Source organism: Phyllostomus hastatus, unplaced genomic scaffold (genome assembly GCF_019186645.2).
Source record: "Phyllostomus hastatus isolate PE091 unplaced genomic scaffold, TTU_PhHast_1.1 phas_scaffold_501, whole genome shotgun sequence".
Classification (NCBI taxonomy): Eukaryota; Metazoa; Chordata; class Mammalia; order Chiroptera; family Phyllostomidae; genus Phyllostomus; species Phyllostomus hastatus.
In genome coordinates this window covers 16,797,677-16,816,258 of record NW_025334033.1, presented here as the reverse complement: position 1 = coordinate 16,816,258, position 18,582 = coordinate 16,797,677, and the positions used below count along the sequence as shown (strand labels likewise).

The window sequence follows — 18,582 nt, the reverse complement described above, 5'->3', positions numbered from 1 at the left end:
TGTCAAAAGTGGTTTGTGAAGATTCATGCTGGAGATTTCTCTCTGGACAATGCTCCGTGGTTGGGTAGAGCAGTTGAAGTTGATACCAATCAAATCGAGACATTAATTAAGAACAGCAATCATTGTTATGCCATGTGGGAGATAGCCAACATACTCAAAATATCCAAATCAGTAAAGTTACTGGTAAAAATGAAAAATGTGTTTTTTATTTTATGGAAAAAACTAAACAAACTTTCTGGCCAAACCCAATATTAATTGTATTTAAAGTAGATTTCTTGTAAACAGCATATAGTTGGATCCTATGTTTAATTTGTTATTTCAAACGTGACAGTTTCCATTTTTAAAAAAAATTTCATTTTTTAAAAGATTTCATTTATTTATTTTTAGAGAGGGAAGGGAGGGAGATAGAGAGAAAGAGAGAAACATTAATGTGTGGTTGCTGGGGGCAATGGCCTGCAACCCAGGCATGTGCCCTGACTGGGAATCAAACCTGCGACACTTTGGTTCGCAGCCCACGCTCAATCCACTGAGCTACGCCAGCCAGGGCAACAGTTTCCATTTTTTAAGTGGTATCTTCGACCCTTTATATTTAATATAATTGTTGATGTGGTTAGATTTAGAACTGCTGTTTTATTATTTTTTTTCTTGTTGATATCTCTGGTTTGCTTTTTGTGAGGGCAGGGATCTTCCTCTTTTTGTATTCTATTTTATTTTTACATTAGTTTTTTACTGGTTGCTCTCACTTTTCTTACCTAAGAATGTGTTATTTTTGCCCTCATTCCTATAGGATATTTTCACTGGATCTAGAATTTTAGGTTGACACTTTCTTTTTAAACATTTAAAATATGTTCTGCTGTCTTCTCGGCCTCTTATTTTTGATGAATACTCCACAGTCATTGGAATTGTTCTTTCCTTATATGTGAGGTGTCATTATAATCTAACTCCTTTCAAGATTAGTTCTTTATCTTTGGTTTTCATCAGTTTGATTCTGATATATCTAGTTGCAGCTTTCTGTAAGCTTATTCTGTTTTATGTTTATTTAGCTTCTTAAATTTGCATACTTAGGACCTTTATTAAATTTGGGGAGTTTATAGCTATTAGTTCTTCAAATAGTTGTTCATCAGTCTCTTTTCATGTCTTTTCAGGCTCCCATTGTAAGAATGTCAGGCCTTTGATATTGTTCCCCAGGAACTTGAGACTCTGACTTGCCCATGGTTTCATTGTTAGTTAACAACATTATCAGGGCTTGCATTGTGATTGTGTTTTTCTCTATGGTTCTTTGTGTACAATATAGCTACAAAGGTGCTCACATTCCCTAAGTTCATACCGGCATAGTCTATTTAAAAACTAATCACAGATTATTCATGCAGTGGTAAATATGTATTTGGATCATTGAATATAGGCTGTTACACTCAAAATTAACAGTTCACATTCTGAATGTCATTTCCATTTTATATGGAGATAAAAGTATAAGGGTATGTGCATGACTATGTTTAGTTTAAATTATAAATTTGATATTACTGTGTTCAGTTTTCCAGTTCTGCAACTACTGTATTATATGCTTGTAACTCCCTAAGTGATTTCATCCTGTGCCAAAGCTATAAATGCAGTCTGCGTACTGACAGTGTCAATTTTACTGAAGCCTTAACTTCTTTCTTGAGCTCCTGTTCCTGCCTTGTTTCCTACATTTCTGCTTGGATGTCCTAAAGCATCTTTACAAGTAATATGTTCATTCCAGAACTTTTGACTTTTATTTCCCACCCTTACTCACAAAGCTCAACTTCTCCATTCATTAATGTTTACTCAATTGCTTAGGCTCAAAACCTAAAAGCTAGCCGATTCCCTTTTTTTCTTACCTTTCATAGCCAATCTGTCAAATTCTGTCAACTCTAATTCTGAAATCTCCATAGAAATTCTCTATTTCTCATCCTTAATTGCCACCATTTGGTTTCCTGGATTTTTGCCAATTGCCCCGTAACAAAATTTTACGTAACCATCATAATAGTTATTTAAAACAGATCTAATTATGCTTCCCCCTTAAGACTGCTTTATACCATACAATTGATCTGTATTGTAATCTGTACTCCTTACCATAGCCATTGCATCCCATAAATCAAGGATCAGGAAACGTTTCTGTAAAAGGCCTAGGTAGCAAATATTTTAGGCTTTGTGGGTCATATGACCTGTGTCTCACCTACTTAGCTCTACCATTGTGCTGAAATAGCTGTAGACAGTCTATAAACAAATGATCATGGCTTCATTTTAATAAAACTGTTTACAAAAACAGCCAGCCTGATGTGGTCCAGACTATAGTTTTATAACCCTTGGCCATTAACTACTGGTTGGCCTCACTTTGTATTAGTCTTCCCCTCATTCACTGCATTCACCACGCTGTTTTCTTGGCTTTCTTTGAACACACCAAGTCCATTTCCTTCTCACAGTCTACAGTTCACCGCCCCGCCCCCACCCCACTGCCCAGAACACTCCTAGAGCTTCGACAGTCACTTCTCAATGTTCAGGTCTTTACTTACACGTTACCTTCTATGGCTTTTCTGCCCAACCCTATCTAAGAGAATCACTTGCTATTATCTCTCATCTGGCCCTCATCACACTGTTTTCTTTAAAGTACCTGTTATTAATAATCTGTCATTTTTCTGTTTGTTTTTCGTTACCCACTAGAATATAAACTCGATGAGATCAGGGACCTTGTCTGCCTTGTTCATTGCTGTTTCCACACTTAGATAACTTATTGACTCATGGCCAAAGTATAATAATTGTTTGATGAATTAATGATTTCATTTTTATGTGTGTAAATTTTGTGACTTTTGACTCTATAACAACCTGGTATGAAATATAGCTCTGGCATGTTTGGAGGAAAATTGAGGTACAAATGTTCTTAATTTTCCATTTCTAAGAAATACTGACTTTTTTTCTTTTTTTGTTGGGGTGGTCAATACAGACCTGAAGAGGAATGACTATACACCAGATAAAATTATATTTCCTCAGGATGAGCCTTCAGATTTGACTCTTCAGCCTGGAAGTGCCACCAAAGAATCAGAATCCACTAATTCTATTCGTCTGATGTTATAACCAAATCATTGGTTTTGTCTACACCTCACAACAATGTTACTGTGTCACTTTTCATTCAGGAGGAAATTGTTTGATAATACAGAAAAGTGTGTGCAAATTGTACGTGCTAGCTCTGGAACAGTTAAAAGGTCAATTTTTCATTTTTTTTTTTTTTTACAATTAAACTAGTCAGTCAGGAACTCCCTATAGTATACAGCTAGCAGCTGTTAAATTTTAAAGGTAAAGAAAAATTAGTATTTGTAACTTTTAAAGGGCTCTTTTTAGCAGAGGACCTCATTTGACTTTGTTCTGATGAGGGTGGTAACTCTCTTATGTGGTACAGTCCCACTAATCAAAGTATGGTGTCAGTTGCAGGTGCTTCGGCAGCTGCTGTACTGCCGCTCAGCTAGCGGAACGAAGCAATCAGCCGATCTTTGGGTTAAATGGCAGTCAGACATCTTCCTCAGTGTGTCCAGTGATGATGTCACTGGTTCCCAGCTAGGTGCTTGGTGGCCATGGAAAGGTGATGACTTGTTATAATTCTAGATCCACAGGAATATAAGAAGTCTGAGCTGAAAAACATTTCCTAAAAGGGACTTAATGAATCAGGGTGTTAGGCACCATATTTAAAGATCAGCCAGTTTTTTGTTAAATAGAGCCCAAATTGTGCAAAAGTATTAGTGGGTTTTTTTAAAAAAAAACATTGTTTTATCAAGTCATTGTCAAGTAGAAGAAAGCCATGTTGACTTATATAACGTAAATATGTCAAAGGAGAAACTTAACTCATTGTTGAAGAGAAGTTACCATGAGAGAGAAGTTGAAGTCCTTTTTTCAGTCTATGCCTGTAGTGACAACCTGGAAGTTACATACTTCTCTGAAGATTATATTGACAGTGTATAAAATCAGAATGTAAACATGAACTCTTGCATATATTTAAAATTGTGTAGGAACATCTGGACATGAATTTTGTGATTTTTATTCAAGAAATTGGATTGGATTATCATGTTGGGAGATTGCAATGCAACTTGATGCCAATAAAATGTAATTCATCTGCCCCAGATATTGTTGAATATTCAACAACAAGAAAAACTCTTCATCTGACTAAAGTTTTATGCTTTGATTTTTTTGTTGTTGTTGTCTCCTAGGTACTAATTTTAATTTTTATTTGGGAAGGAGCAGTATAAATCTTATTTGTATTCAGTAGTGTATCTCATAGATACAGATAAAGCAAGAAGTGATAAGCTGTTTAAATAGTGTTTAATATTGATGGGGGGAGAAAGAAGAATGTGTTAAAGATATTATACTATATACATTTTGTATATCATTAAATCTTTAAAAGAAATTAAATAAATTTATTCTTGTTTACAAATGTTTAGTGAATTTAATCATTCTGAGAAATTATCTTCCGAGTATTAATTTATTTTCAGTGTCAATTTATTTTGAATGAACCATTTGTACACCTGTGCTTTTTGATGCCCCGTCCTATACAGTGTTCAAAATGATCTTGGTTTCCTACTGTGTTGCTGTTGTTTTTAATCTGCTTCTAGTTTTGTCAGAAACTGGGGATGTGAGTTATCTATTGATGTTTAACTTTATGTTGATTACTTTTACAGAATAATTATAGTAGCAGACATTTATTTAGTACTTAATATGTTCCAGGCATTACTCTAGATACTTTACATATACCAACCCATTTAATTCTCATAACAGTCCTCTGAAGTAGGTGTTGTTATCCTGTCTTGTCAGTTACAAAATCATTTGCTTATGTAAAGTAACTTTCCTAAGATTTTTACAATTAGTAAGTAGCAGGACTAGGATTCAAACCCAGGCCAGCTTGCTTTTCTTTGTGCTCTTAAGTTCCACACTATATTGACTTAGATCATACAAAAAAGATTTTTAAATGGAAGGAAAAATATAAAAATTGCCCTCATTTCCCACCTTTTAAGTTGAACTGTGTTGCTTTCGTAGGTCCTTTCTGACTTTGTCCCACACTAGACAACACACTTTGCAGAGGAAAGGCCCCTGAGGGTCCTTCCCTACAGTGGCGCCAGACCCTTTGCATAGTATGTGGTTTGCAATAAGCATGCTGTTAAAAAAAATGTGATTTAAAAATGTTTTCCCACAATACAAACTCTCTTGAGGAATATAGATCACAGTGATATAGTTTGTGCGTTCAAGCAGACAAGGCAAAGAATACACAATAAATAGTTGTTGATCACTAAGAAGAGAGATGAAGTGATTGCTTTTAGAAAAGGTACACCTGTGGGCAGGGATTTGCGTGAACTTCTTCATTTGCCACAGTGTTCTGTTGGTTTTCCTAGCTGAGTTTCACACAAGGCATCTGTATCTGAGGAGCCAGACCCTCAGACCCGCACAGCTAGCACTTAGTTAAGCGCTCAGTAATTATGTATGGGGTGAAACCCCTCAACTGCCGTGTGTCTGTTTCAGAACTAGATTGTTACCAACTAAGAGCTGTCTTATTTATTTTTGTATTGCATAATGCCTTGCTGGAGTTTGTAACATAGAATATAGGTGTTCCAATAAATATGCACTGAAGGAGGTACCACAGAATATTTCCTATGTTAGACAATCGGTGAGCTCTTTTTAAAGAAAAATCCCCAGCTAAGGATCTGATTCTGGGATGTGTTTTCCTTCTAGGTGCTTCAGAAAATGTTAAAAGCAGCCCTGACTGGCGTGCTTCAGTGGGTTGGGCATCTTCCTGCAAAGCAAAAGGTCACCAGTGGTCTGATCAATTCCCCATCAGGGCACAAGCCTGGGTTGCCACCGGGTCCGCAGTTGAGGGCACACGAGAGGCACCTGATCAGTGTTTCTCTTGCACACCAATGTTTCTCTCCCTCTCTTTCTCCCTCCCTTCCCCTCTCTCTAAGAGTAAATAAATTTTTAAAATCTTAAAGAACAAAATTCCTCAAAGCAGAAAGTATCTCCCTAGGGTTCATGATTTTACCTTGGTGAGCATGAGCAGACGGGGTTATTCAGAAAAGCTTCCTACTCCAGCTTACAGTAAATAGCTCCAACCAAACAGACTTTTTTTCATACCCTGCCCCACCCCACATTTAGCTCTCCTTTACAGTTAGTGTTGCGTAACAGTGTGTTAGTGACTATTGCATACACCAAGTTGGTCTCAGAGGTGATAATGGAACTGAAAAATTCCTCTCAGCTTCGTAATAGCAAAATGCACTAATCACATGTTTGTGGTGATGCTGCATAACAACCCTGTACCGCTAGTCACGTAAAGTATGGCACATACCGTTGTGTACAATTCTTGATGATGGCAGTAAATAATGCTCTTGCTGCTGTATGCGTTTACCGTACTATCATTAGAGTGTACTCTTTCTCCTTTAAAGCAAAAGTTTGCTATAAAACAGTGTACCATGGTACACTGGCAGCAGCCTCACATCTTGTTTATCACATCACTTGATGGCATCATTTTGGCTTGTGTTTGATTTAATCTCATGGTGTTTTGTACAGTGATGTGTACAGGCTTATAGCCTAGGAGCAAAAGTCTACCATCCAGGCTAGGTGTGTCGTGGGCTGTACCATCTAGGTTTGTGTAAGTGTGTGTCGTGATCTTCCCACAATGGTGAAATCACCTGATGATGCATACCCGTTGTTAAAGGGCATGTGAATGATACTTAGTCCTGTTGTGGAACTTTTCTTTCATTTTAATTGTTAATGTCTTAGTATGTTTTCAAAATACAGGAACTGCAATATCTTTACACCTAAAACCATTAAGTTCCTTAATACTGTCAGATAATGTAAACATTCTCAAAAAATTTTTTTTACACTTTGCTTGAGTCAGGACCCAGATAAAATCATACATTGCAATAGCTTGATTTGTCTTTAAAGTCTCTCTTGATATACAAGTTTGCTGTCTTTTCCCCCATTTATTTTTTGAAGAACCAACTTATTTGTTCTAAAAAGTTTCCCACATTCAGTGTTTTGCTTAATATTTCTATTAGGTGTCATTTTATGTTTGTTCCCTATATACACCATAAGCTAGTTATTAGGTGTATATGGTCAGATTTAAGATTATATTTTGATAAGAATGCCTCGGTGGTGATGTACGCTTCCAGTAAGAAATCGATCTGGCCCTGGCCGGTGTGGCTCGGTTGGAGTGTTGTCCTATAACCAAAAGGTTGCAGGTTTGATCCCAGGTCTAGGCATGTATGTATGGGAGGCAGCAGGTAGATTCATTCTCTCTTTCTCCCCCGCCCCCTCAAAGTATGTCTTCAGGTGAGAATAGTAAAAAGAAACAGGCCTGCTTGTCTTTTTGATAGTTGTCTAGGTTTATTAATTAGGTCACTCGTTTTCAAAGTAGACCATAGACCCTGAAGTTCCACAGGACACTTTTAATGTGGCCCAAGGCTTACTAATGGGGCAAAATCATGATGGATAAAAGTGCTGGTAGCTTAGCATGAATTAAGGCAGTAGCACCCAACTACTAGTGGTCGTTCTATATATTCTTCGAGATAACTAGCCAGGAATCTTTAAATGTGTCACGTTCTCAAAAGTCAAGGAGATACATAGAACTGTTCCATGTTGAAGGACCCTAAAGAGGAAGGACAACTAAATGCAGTATGTGATCCTAGCTAAGCCCTGTGCCTGGACTCTGACCTACAAAAACTATGAGGTAATAAATGTGTTGTTTCAGACCACTATGTGTGGTAGTTTGTTACACAGTTCAGAACACTAATACATAGGCCATCTGACTCATGACCGTACATATGAAACAAAAGATTAACATAAAATCCAGCAGTTCTTGAAAATCTACATCATACACAAGATGGGTTTTTCCGAGGAACTGAAAACTGGTTTAATACAAAGGTCTGTCCAGAAGGTATCCAGCTGCGTAAAAGGAAAAAGACATTTACTGAAGAAGATACACAGGAAACATCGTACATAGGACAATGACACTTCAGTCCCCTTCAAAGTAGTCATCTTGGGACCTCACACAGTTCTCCCAGTCACCATTAGCTGCCCTGTTGTCACTTTCCTGAATCTCATCAATGGTCTGAAATCTCTTCCCTTTCAAAGGTGATTTTAGTTTTGGGAAAAGCCAGAAGGTTCAAGGCACCAAATCTGGCATGTAGGGGACTGAGTCACCTGGGTGATTGGATGTTTCACAAACTCTACAGAAGATGTGATGCATGAGCAATTGTGTTGTTGTGATGAAGCTACCAATTACCAGTTTACCCATAGCTTCGGCCTCCTGAATCATCTGAATAGTTTCTATGGAGGGATTTCAAGCTTAACACAAAATTAGGCAGATTTATTGCTGTATTCAGTCATTTTTAATGCAATGGCCACAGCACACATGCTCACTCAATGGTGTCTACCACCCTCACTGTCTAATACAGTGAAGCCATCATTGTTCACACGTGTGCATTCTAGCGCACTCTCCTTGACTGCCAGGTTACATCATTGTTGTACAAACCATTCTCATTATATTAATGTCTGGACTCTTTCCAGACAAGCCTTGTATACAGCCATCATCAACAACTGAGCATAATAACAGTGAAGAAAAAAAAATTTAATGATTATCTCAGGAGAGAAAAACCTGATCACATTCAATCTTCATTCTTGATTACAAGTCACAAACTATGTCCTTAGCAAACAGCATAGTTAACGGTAACTTAGGCAAACTTTTCCTTTTAGTCCAGATAGTTATGGGGATACTAACCATCCCCACTTCTATTCAGTATTTTTCTGGAGGTGCTAGTTCAAAAGGGTAGAAATTAAAGTCACAAGAATTGGCGAGAAAAAAAGTGATTTTTTTTGTAGATGACAAGTGTGTAGGAAGAAAACGTATATAAAAATTAGCAGTTTAGAAAGGCCTCTAGACACAAGATAAATACATGAATTGTATTTTTACCTACCAGCGTCAAACTAAAAGACTTGGGAGAACTTCACTGACAAAAGGAACAGGGTGATAGGATTCAAGACTTGCAGAACCTCCACTGAGCTGATTTCAAGAAACACCTCTGTAAATAGACTGCAACTACCAAATGTCAAGGAGCTGCAAGAGTCAGTGCCTCTGGTTGCCAGGATCCCTTGTCCAGATGTCAAAGAATGACTGTTCTTAATGACTGGGTAGCCTGAGCATACATATATGTTTTTAAAACCGTGTGGACATAAATGGTGTGCCTACTACAGGAAAACTCTTCAACTTATTTGACTTACCAGTAATATGGTTGGAGACAAATCCATATTACAAGTATATCTACATTCTTTTTTTTTTAACTTTTTAGTTTGAGATAATTTCAAACAGAGTATTACAAAGAACTCCAGTGCACCTTCACCCAGGTCCACAAGTTGCTGACATTCGGCTCTATTTGCTTCATACTGCTTGATCACTCCCCATTCCCTCCTTTCTGCGTGTGTGTTAGTGTCGGTGGGTGTCCTGAGTCATTTGAGAGCAGGCTGCACATATCATGACCCTAAGTCCATCAGTGTGTATCTCCTAAGAATGAGGACATTGTCTTTCATAAACAGTACAGTTTTATAAAATTCATAAGATTCAATGTTGGTATAAAACTGTTCATCTGTAACCCATGTTCAGACTTCATCAATTGTACCAACAATACACTTTTATAGGAATTTTGTCCTAATCCAGGATCCCATCCAGGATTGAGTATTGCATTGGCCTTGTTTCTCTAGTTTTATTTAACCTGGAATAATTATCAGCCTTCTTTATCTTTCCTGACATTGACATTTTTGGAATTTTTTATTATCCCCTTCTTTTAACTGATGCAGAATTGAGGAAAGACAAATTTGGTTCTAAAGGCTGTTTCTTTACCTACTCCCTACAACAGTGATTTTCAACCAGTGTGCCGCAATATTTTTTTATTTTATTATTTTTTAATCTGCACCCGAGGATATATTTTTATTGGTTTTAGACAGAGGGGAAGGAAGGAACAGTGCCCTGAGCAGTGTGGCTCAGTTGCACATCAACCAGCAAAGCAAAGGGTCACCGATTCCATTCACAATGATGTTTCTCTACCTCTTTCTCCTTTCCTTCCCTCTCTCTAAAAATAAATATTTTTTTAAAGAAAGAAACATTGATGTGAGAGAGAAACATTCATCAGTTGACTCTTGTGCATGCCCTGACCAGGGACTGGACCCACAACCTAGGTATGTGCTGTGACCTGGGATTGAAACCACAACCTTTGGCCTATGGGATGGTTCTTCAACCAACTGAGCAAGCTGGCCAGGGTGGGAATTTTTAAAACATGTGATACTTGACTATTTTGTCTGGGGCACTGACCTCCTTTCCCTTAGACCGTCAAATAAAAAATGACAACAGCCAATACAACAATAGCTGTTTGGTGCAAGTGAATCAAAATTATACTTTTTTTTCCAAAAAACTACATTTTTTGAGGAAAAAGGAATATTCTTGTGTGTGCTGCAGAATTTTGGTCAGTTTATGTGTGCCAAGAGATGAAAAGTTGAAAACTATTGCCCTACAGATGCTCAGAGCAAAGGAAGAACAGGATGGTGCCATTCTGGAGCTCCAGAGGCTCCCCATTCTCACAAGACCCCTTCCTCGACCCGGTTGCTCTCGTGCTGCATGGTTGCACATGTCCTCTGACCCCTTTTCATCTAGGTAGAGCGTGGAGGGTGGGGGAACCCTCTCTACTGAAGATCTTTCTGAAGCATAGTTGTCTATGAAGAAAATGAGAGCTCAGGAGATTGTTGTGTGCTCTGCTAGTTCTCAGCTTATAAATTCTTTTATGACAAATGCTTTATTTGTATTTGCCCTTCGTGGAACACTAGTAGGATTTGGTGTGTGCACTATGATCGATGATCCAGTCCATCCCAATGCAGTGTGTTTTGGAAGCAGCAAATTCCTACTGCCTTCATCCCTGGGAAGAGAAAGCCCCTGTAGCCCACTATGAGTAGGGTGGTCACTGGGAGGGTGGGTGAATGCCCAGAGTGGGCAGGGTTACCACAGTGTCCACTGACTCAGGGGTGGTAAATCTTGTGTGTGTGTGTGTGTTTAATAAATATACATAAGAAGCCCTGGCTGGTGTGGCTCAGTGGATTGAGCGCTGGCCTGTGAACCAAAGGGTTGCCAGTTCGATTCCTGGTCAGGGCACATGCCTGGGTTGTGGGCCAGGTCCCCAGTGGGGGTGTGTGAGAAGCAACCACACACTGATGTTTCTCTCACTCTCTTTCCCTCTCTCTCTTTCTAAAAATAAATAAATAAATACTTTAAAAAATAAAAATAAAAATAAATATACACAAGAAAAACTGAGTGATGGAGGAAGAAGTGTTATATATTTAGTTCATTCTTTGAAAGTGAATCTGCTAAAAGTTTTCAAGCCACCAAGTAACAGTATCTCCTGGCAACATGCTAGAATATTGAAGATGAATGGAAAGAATTATGATGCAAAGGAAATCCAAGTTGGAATGTCACTGAAGTACAGATAAAGAGCAGTTTTCAGCTCCTGAGGAGGGGGGGAGGAACATATAAATTGTTCATCACAAGCAAAAAAAGTCAAGGTAACAGGCTTGGAGAAATGAAGTTGAAAGGATTAGATGTTGCTCCTGAATAGAAGTGCAAAGTCCAAAGTGGTTTCACTAAAATGACTTCACAGCAGCCTTTCCCCGCAGATGACTTCGGTGTCTACTATGTCCTGTGAGCCTCTCTCTGTTACAGCTTTGTAGATTATCCCAGTTTGGGGGAGGATGTGTTGGGAAAGCCATGCTAAAGCAGTCAGGGGTGCATGCCACATTTGGAAGGGTTCCCGCAGACCCGACCCATTGGAGGTCCCCCCAAAGCAAAGAAAGGTATTATTTAATGTCCAGCCAATAGATATTCCTGAAGAGGGACATCGGTAGATAAAAGTGAAAGTGACCCTCCGTGGAAGAGTGAGCACCTTTCAAACTTGCAGAGTTGTAAGTGGAGGTGCTGAGGGGAGGTCGCCATCTTACGCAGACCCAGTGTTAAATAACGTGGATGGAAGACAAGTCATGAAGGGACAGAGATGCGGGGCTGCCTGGCACAGAACCAAGTTATGAGAGAAAACGGTGGAGAGGGGAGGCTCCGTGGGAGCCCACAGTGTCCCCTCCACTGTGCGGGTCTGCCAGATTCGCACGAACACTGCCATTCTATAGCCCTGCTGTTAGGGACTTCTCACTTCTTTAAAAATATCCTAGGTCAGTCACTTCTTTAAAAATAGCTCCGGTTACAGCTCATTAGCAATGTAGTCTGTCACAGGCCTGCATCGTTGGGTCTAATGCTCACAACAAACCCACACGGCAAGTAGCCTTATAGGTGAGAAACCAGCATATAAGTCCCAGATCTTGTAACTAGGAAGTGGCAGAGCGAGGATTTAAACTAAGCCCTATTGATTACAGAGTCTATGCTCTTACTCTCTTTCCCCCTCTCTATGCATATGTGTGTTTTATATGTATATGCACCCATATATAATACACACATATAGATGTGCTTTTAGTACATATATATGATATGCTCTCAATGTTGTAGATATGTATGTGTACACACACACACACTCTTAATATATGATGTAGAAATCCAAATAACCCTTTTGCAAAAAAAGATTTTATTATTTATGCTATTAGAGTTATCCCAATTTCCCCCACTGTCCCCCTCCACCCAGCCTCCGCATGCTCCCTCAGGCAATCCCCCACCATTGATCGTGTTGATGGGTTATGGGTATATGTTCTTTGGCTGCTCCCTTCACCTTCTGATGAGTCCCCACCTCCCCCTTAAATCCAAATAACTTTTGACAGATGGTAGGTAGGTAGGTAGATGAATATTCCTTCTTTCTACATACCACTGCACACCCCTTAATACATTGCCATGGGCAAGTGACTAAACCATTTAACCATAATATTTCCTCTATAGCACAGGATTTAAAAATCATTGTACCTACTCCATAGAATTGTTGAAAGAGCTAAATGGAAAAGTACGTGCTAGGTATTAACACACTGCCAGGCTCACTTCATGACAGCTATTTCTATTATTAACTACAATTTATTATTACTACTAATAATAATTAAATTACTTGTCCTGTGAAAAAGGAAATACTTTGGTATTTAGAGGGAAAGTTTGCATTTTTAGCCAAGCGATTCTGGGATTCTGAAAAGCTGATATTTTCTTGGTTTGGTTTTAGGAAGAAACTTAATCTCAGCTCGTTTGGCTGCAAGCACTGTCCAAAGAGTTCTGGACTAAGTAATGCAATTTTAGACTCCAGGTTTGAGTACTTCAGTCCTCATTAGGGAACTAGTTTCGTCTGGCAGAAACCTCATTAGGAACTCTTCTTTGTGTCATGAGGTTGAGAGAGACTTGCTGTCATATCTGTACATACTCTGTTCCCTCAAAATGCTTTCCTTTCTTTCCCCGTGGCACCACAGTTCAGAGTGCACAGATCACTATGACACCGTGCCAGTCAGCAAGGCTGACGAGGACCAGCCCCACCTCCAGGGCGTGACCGGCCTGCGGAACTTGGGCAACACGTGCTACATGAACGCCATCCTACAGTGTCTCTGCAGCATCTCACCGCTGGTGGAATACTTTCTCTCTGGAAAGTACATTACTGCTCTTCAAAAGTAAGACTGTTGTGTTCCCTACAGTCCAGCCCTTTCCCGCTGCTCCCCCAAGGTGAGGTTAGGGAAGGAACCTTCTGGAATCCCTATTAAGGGCTAAACATGTCAGTAGAGGCTGCAGCACCCCAGATACCATTTCCTGGGTGAATAAATTGGGAAGGTCAGCCAAGAAGTGAATGAAGCTCTGACTGTGGTCTGATGGCCACATGTGTGAGTGTTTAGGTGCCTTCTTTCATTAAATCAGCCAGAAACATCTGCCTTCTTTCTTCCAAGGGACTGCAGTAAGGTTGCCACTGCCTTCGCCTACGTCATGACTGACATGTGGCTTGGAGACACAGACTGTGTCTCACCAGAAATATTTCTCTCAGCTCTTGGCAACCTCTACCCAGCATTTATGAAAAAGACACAACAAGATGCTCAGGAATTCTTGATTTATGTCCTGAATGAACTTCATGAATCTCTGAAAAAGGTAAGCAGAATGAATGGCCTTGAAATAGGAGAGACATTCAGCTCTATCAGCAACTTTTATTTTCCATTCCTTCATGTGTTCAGTCAATATTGCCTACTGTGTGCCAAGCACAGGTGCTGGGGGAACATTCAAGTTAGGATTTGAATAGGTCTGTCTTTACCAAACCCAGCTGCTCATCAGAATCACCGAGGGAGATTTTAAAGACACATTCTAAGGCCCTCACTCGAGTGTTACGGAGTTCGAACGTCTGCGGCTATCTTCTGGGAAGCTTGCTTGGCACAAACTTCCAGTGATCAGAAGGTGTGGGAACCGCTGATCTAGTTCCCTTGGTAAATTGCATCTGCATGGACTGTTTTTTAAAAGTGAAAATTGCAGCCTTGGCCAGGGGGGCTCAGTTAGTTGGAGCATCATCCCATAAATGAAAAGGTTGCAGGTTCAATTCCTGCTCAAGGCACATGCCTAGGCTGTGGGTTTGATCCCTAGTCAGGGTGTGTACAAGTGGCAACCATCGAGGTAACCGATCAATGTTTCTTTCTCACAGGGATGTTTCTTTCTCTCTCTCTCTCCCCCTCTCTTCTTCCCTTCCCCTCTCTAAATTGATGAGCACGTCCTTGGGTGAAGATTAAAAAAAAAGTGAAAATTATATTAAAATATATATCTCTCTCTCATGAAATATAACATATAGAATTCTAAATATAATGTTAAACTTAAAATGACTGTTCTTAGTAACTTAAAATAAATGTTCTTGGTAACTACAAACCCAAGAAACTATTAAGTTCAGTATCAGATTACAGGACACATCTGTATACTGCAAAGTTCCATCTTCATACCAAACGTGCCCAACCCGAGTTCCTCATTCAATCAGGACATACATTTAATAAAACATTAAATCACTGGTTACTAGGGTTTTTGCCTTTATTTACTAGACCACTGCCATCAGCCTTGGCGGGAGACCCACACTCTCTAAAGACACGTCCCTGACTTCCAGCAGTGTCCTTGTGATGTTAGCTTACCTCATCGCTGACATCCAGGAAATACTCAGCCTAAGAGATCACACACCAGCCATTACATTCTCAACTGCAGTCCTCAGTTTCATGTTTATTTTTACTTCTAACAGGATATTCGTGGCAACACATTTTTAGCCAGAGGTGAGGTGGTGGTCAATGAAATCACATGGGTCCTCTCTGTCAACTCATCTGAAATAAATAACATCCCCGTTCCCGAGGCCAAAGTTGGAATTGCAGTCATTAAACTACTGTCAGGGGAGGAGGCCTAAGCAGCAGGGTGTGATGAAGGAGGAGGGAAGATGGAGCAGGGTGCACAGCTCCAACGTAGAGCTGACGGGAGCTGATGTGTCTTCCAAATGCATCAAGTCACTGAAAAGTCAGGGCGTGCTCCCGGCCATGCTGTTCCTGACTGCAAGCTATAAGAGGTTCACGTCAGGCAGGAGGCTCGTTACATCAGGCTGCCTTAAGGATTTAAGATTTGCTCTTTTTAAAAAGTGTTTTCTCTGAATAGACACTTCTCCAGAGAAGACATACAGATGGCCAATGGACAGGTGAAAAGATGCTGGAATAATTAACGTAGAGATGCAAATAAAACCACAATAAGATATCACCTCACACCTGTCAGAATGGCTGTCATCAGTAAATCAACAAACCACAAGTCCTGGCGAGGATGTGGGGAAAGGGGAACTCTAGTGCACTTTTGGTGGGAATGCATATTGGTGCAGCCACTGTGGAAAATTTTTTCCTCAAAAAATTAAAAATGGAACTGCCTTATGACCCAGCAATTCCACTTCCAGGTATATATCCAAAGAAACCTGAAACATTAATTCAAAAGAATATATGCACCCCTATGTTCATTGCAGCATTATTTATAATAGATAAGTCATGAAGGCAACCCAAGGGCCCATCGTAGATGAGTGGATAAAAAATTGTGGTATATTTGCACAATGGAATATTACTCAGCCATAAAAAGGAATGAAGTCTTACCTTTGTGACAGCATAGAAGGCCCTAGAGGGTATTACGCTAAATGAACTAAGCAAATCAGAGAAAGACAAACACCATATGATTTCACTTGTATGTGGAATCTAAGAAACAATATAAATGAATAAACAAAATAGAAACAGACTCATAGGTACAGAGAACAGGCTGATGGTTGCCAGAGGGGAGACGGGTCAGGGGACTGGATGAAAAAGGTGAAGGTATTAAGAAGTACAGATTGGTAGTTACAGAATAGTCATGGGGATGTAAAGTACAGCATAGGGAACATAGTCAATAATATTGTAGTAACTACGCACAGTGCCAGGTGGGTACTGAAGATACCGGGGGAGCACTTTGTGAAGTATGCAGTTGTCTAACCACTATGCTGTACACCTGAAACTAATACAAAATGATGTTAAATGCAAACTGTTCATTTATTTTTAAAAATTTTTAAATAAAAATAAAAAGCATTTTCTATTAAAAGAAGTGGCTAGGGGACATCACCTGAAGGGACCCACAGGGAGGTCAAATTCCTTGACTTTACTTCTAGATCAGCTTGCATGACCAAAGCTGGTTTAACAGCTTCCCTGGTGACTCTTCCAGGAAAAACTGCCCCCAGGACCCTGTGTCACATCATCCTAGGCTGTCAGCTTGTGGAGTCGTGGTCGTGTGTTTCACCAGGTTAGGGAATCATCATCCCTCAGCTTCGCTGAAGGAGGGACATAACTGAATTATCCGAAGTCACATATAACATACGTAACATACGCTCCTACGAAGATCTTATTGTGTTTATCGTCTGAATCCACAACATGGTTTCTGGCAGCAGTGCATTGTTCTGATAGAAAAAATCAAGTCCTTCTGGGAAATAATTTGTTGATAACCAGTAGCTGATTTGGGGCCAATTTGTTCCTCAACTTAGTGCCACCGAATACGATCCTGTGAGAAAAGGTCTGTTCCAAGATGCTGTCGGAAGGCAATCGCCAGTGAGTCCTCCATCGTCACCCGGCTCTTTGAAGGGCAGCTCAGCTACAGCGTCATGTGTTTAAAGTGTGAGAACTGCACCTACAAGAATGAAGCCTTCACAGTCCTCTCCCTCCCCATCCCATCGGAGTACAAGTGCTCTCTTCAGGTAGGGACTCCTGTCCCGGGATGCCTTCTTGTCTGGCTTTATCCTGGCCCTGGACTTTCCTAGAGCAGTTTCCTGTATTTTCTAGTATGGAAGGGGCTGCTTTATAACTTTTTAGAACATTGGATGCTGTGATGATGTTATGGAAAAGTGACACTCAGCTGAGAGTTACTGTGAATTCAGTTGTGTATCTATGTACTCAAGGAAACAGCCTTATTGTGAAATGGAGAAGATAAACGGGGTTTATTTGATCCATTGTCATGGCTAGGTGCATACAGGGAATTTGTACTTTCTTGCAAAAATGTTATGGTCCTTCCTTACCTAAGAGGTCTGTAGGTCCATTTGGGGAACTAGATATAAGATTCTGACTCTGTCTTGAGCTCTTTTTAAAAGCTTTTTAAAAAATTTATTTATTTTTAGAGAGGGGAAAGGAGGGACAAAGAGAGGGAGAGAAACACCAATGTGTGGTTGCCTCTCATGTGCCCCCTACTGGGGACCTGGCCTGCATCCCAGGCCTGTGCCCTAGACTGAAAATTGAACCAGTGACCCTTTCTTTGGTCTGCAGGCTGGCACTCAGTTCAGTGAGCCACACCAGCCAGGGCTTGAGCTCTTACATTTTAGATAAAAGCTGTGAATTGTGTTGGGAAAATAGAATGGAATCTAGTGCCTCAGTTTACCTCTTAAATTTTCTTCACCGTAATATCAAAAGTCAATCTGTAGACAGAGGGGGTGGTGGCAGAAGGCAGGAAACAGTTAGGAGGCAGGAAGCAACACGTTTCTTTGTAGAATAGAACACATTTACCACAACTGGAGACTAGAATCCCACTTCTTACTCAGAACTGGACTTGTTCTCAGATCAAATTGCTAACAATGGCTGGAAACGAATTCCGAAGACTCTAAGTGAGGTGCTGGCGTGTCTACTGAAAACAGAGTCTGTGTGCCTCCTCTTCTCTAGGTTAACAGTTTACAGAGCTGGGGGTGCGTGGCTGCATGGAGGGTGTCTGCTGTCCCCTGTGGGCACAGGATCTCATTCTGTCCTGTTGTCTCGCTTTATCATGGGCCGCCTCAGAACTCTGCAGTGTGGTCGTTGTTCAGTCCCCAGATCACTGCTGTGATGAAATGGACAATGTAACACAGCTGACTCACTTGCTAGAGGGAAACTCCCAGTTAGTATCATTCTGAAGTAAACCAGAAATGTTACAATGCTGATCAGGACATTACGAGTGTGGTGGGCACGTGGATCCATTTCGGTAACGGAAGTGAGGAGGAAGCACCTCCTTTGCCAGGTAGATTTTACACGTGTGCAGGCTGCAGCTTGGGACGCTGGTGTCTCCCAGAC

At 40.3% G+C, this 18,582-nt stretch overlaps 2 protein-coding genes across 2 annotated transcripts in view; both read left to right on the top strand.

The window, feature by feature from the left end:
• TRPM7 (transient receptor potential cation channel subfamily M member 7) overlaps nt 1-4,438 on the top strand; it is a 133,029-nt gene extending 128,591 nt beyond the window's left edge. The window contains exon 40 of the mRNA XM_045823803.1: nt 2,960-4,438. Coding sequence (XP_045679759.1) covers nt 2,960-3,090 — 131 coding nt within the window. The 3' untranslated portion in view covers nt 3,091-4,438. The remainder of the gene's footprint in view (nt 1-2,959) is intronic.
• Nucleotides 4,439-11,675: 7,237 nt separating this feature from the next.
• USP50 (ubiquitin specific peptidase 50) overlaps nt 11,676-18,582 on the top strand; it is a 31,750-nt gene continuing 24,843 nt past the window's right edge. Inside the window, exons 1-4 of the mRNA XM_045822713.1 lie at nt 11,676-11,728; nt 13,471-13,665; nt 13,936-14,131; nt 17,037-17,246. Coding sequence (XP_045678669.1) covers nt 11,676-11,728; nt 13,471-13,665; nt 13,936-14,131; nt 17,037-17,246 — 654 coding nt within the window. The remainder of the gene's footprint in view (nt 11,729-13,470; nt 13,666-13,935; nt 14,132-17,036; nt 17,247-18,582) is intronic.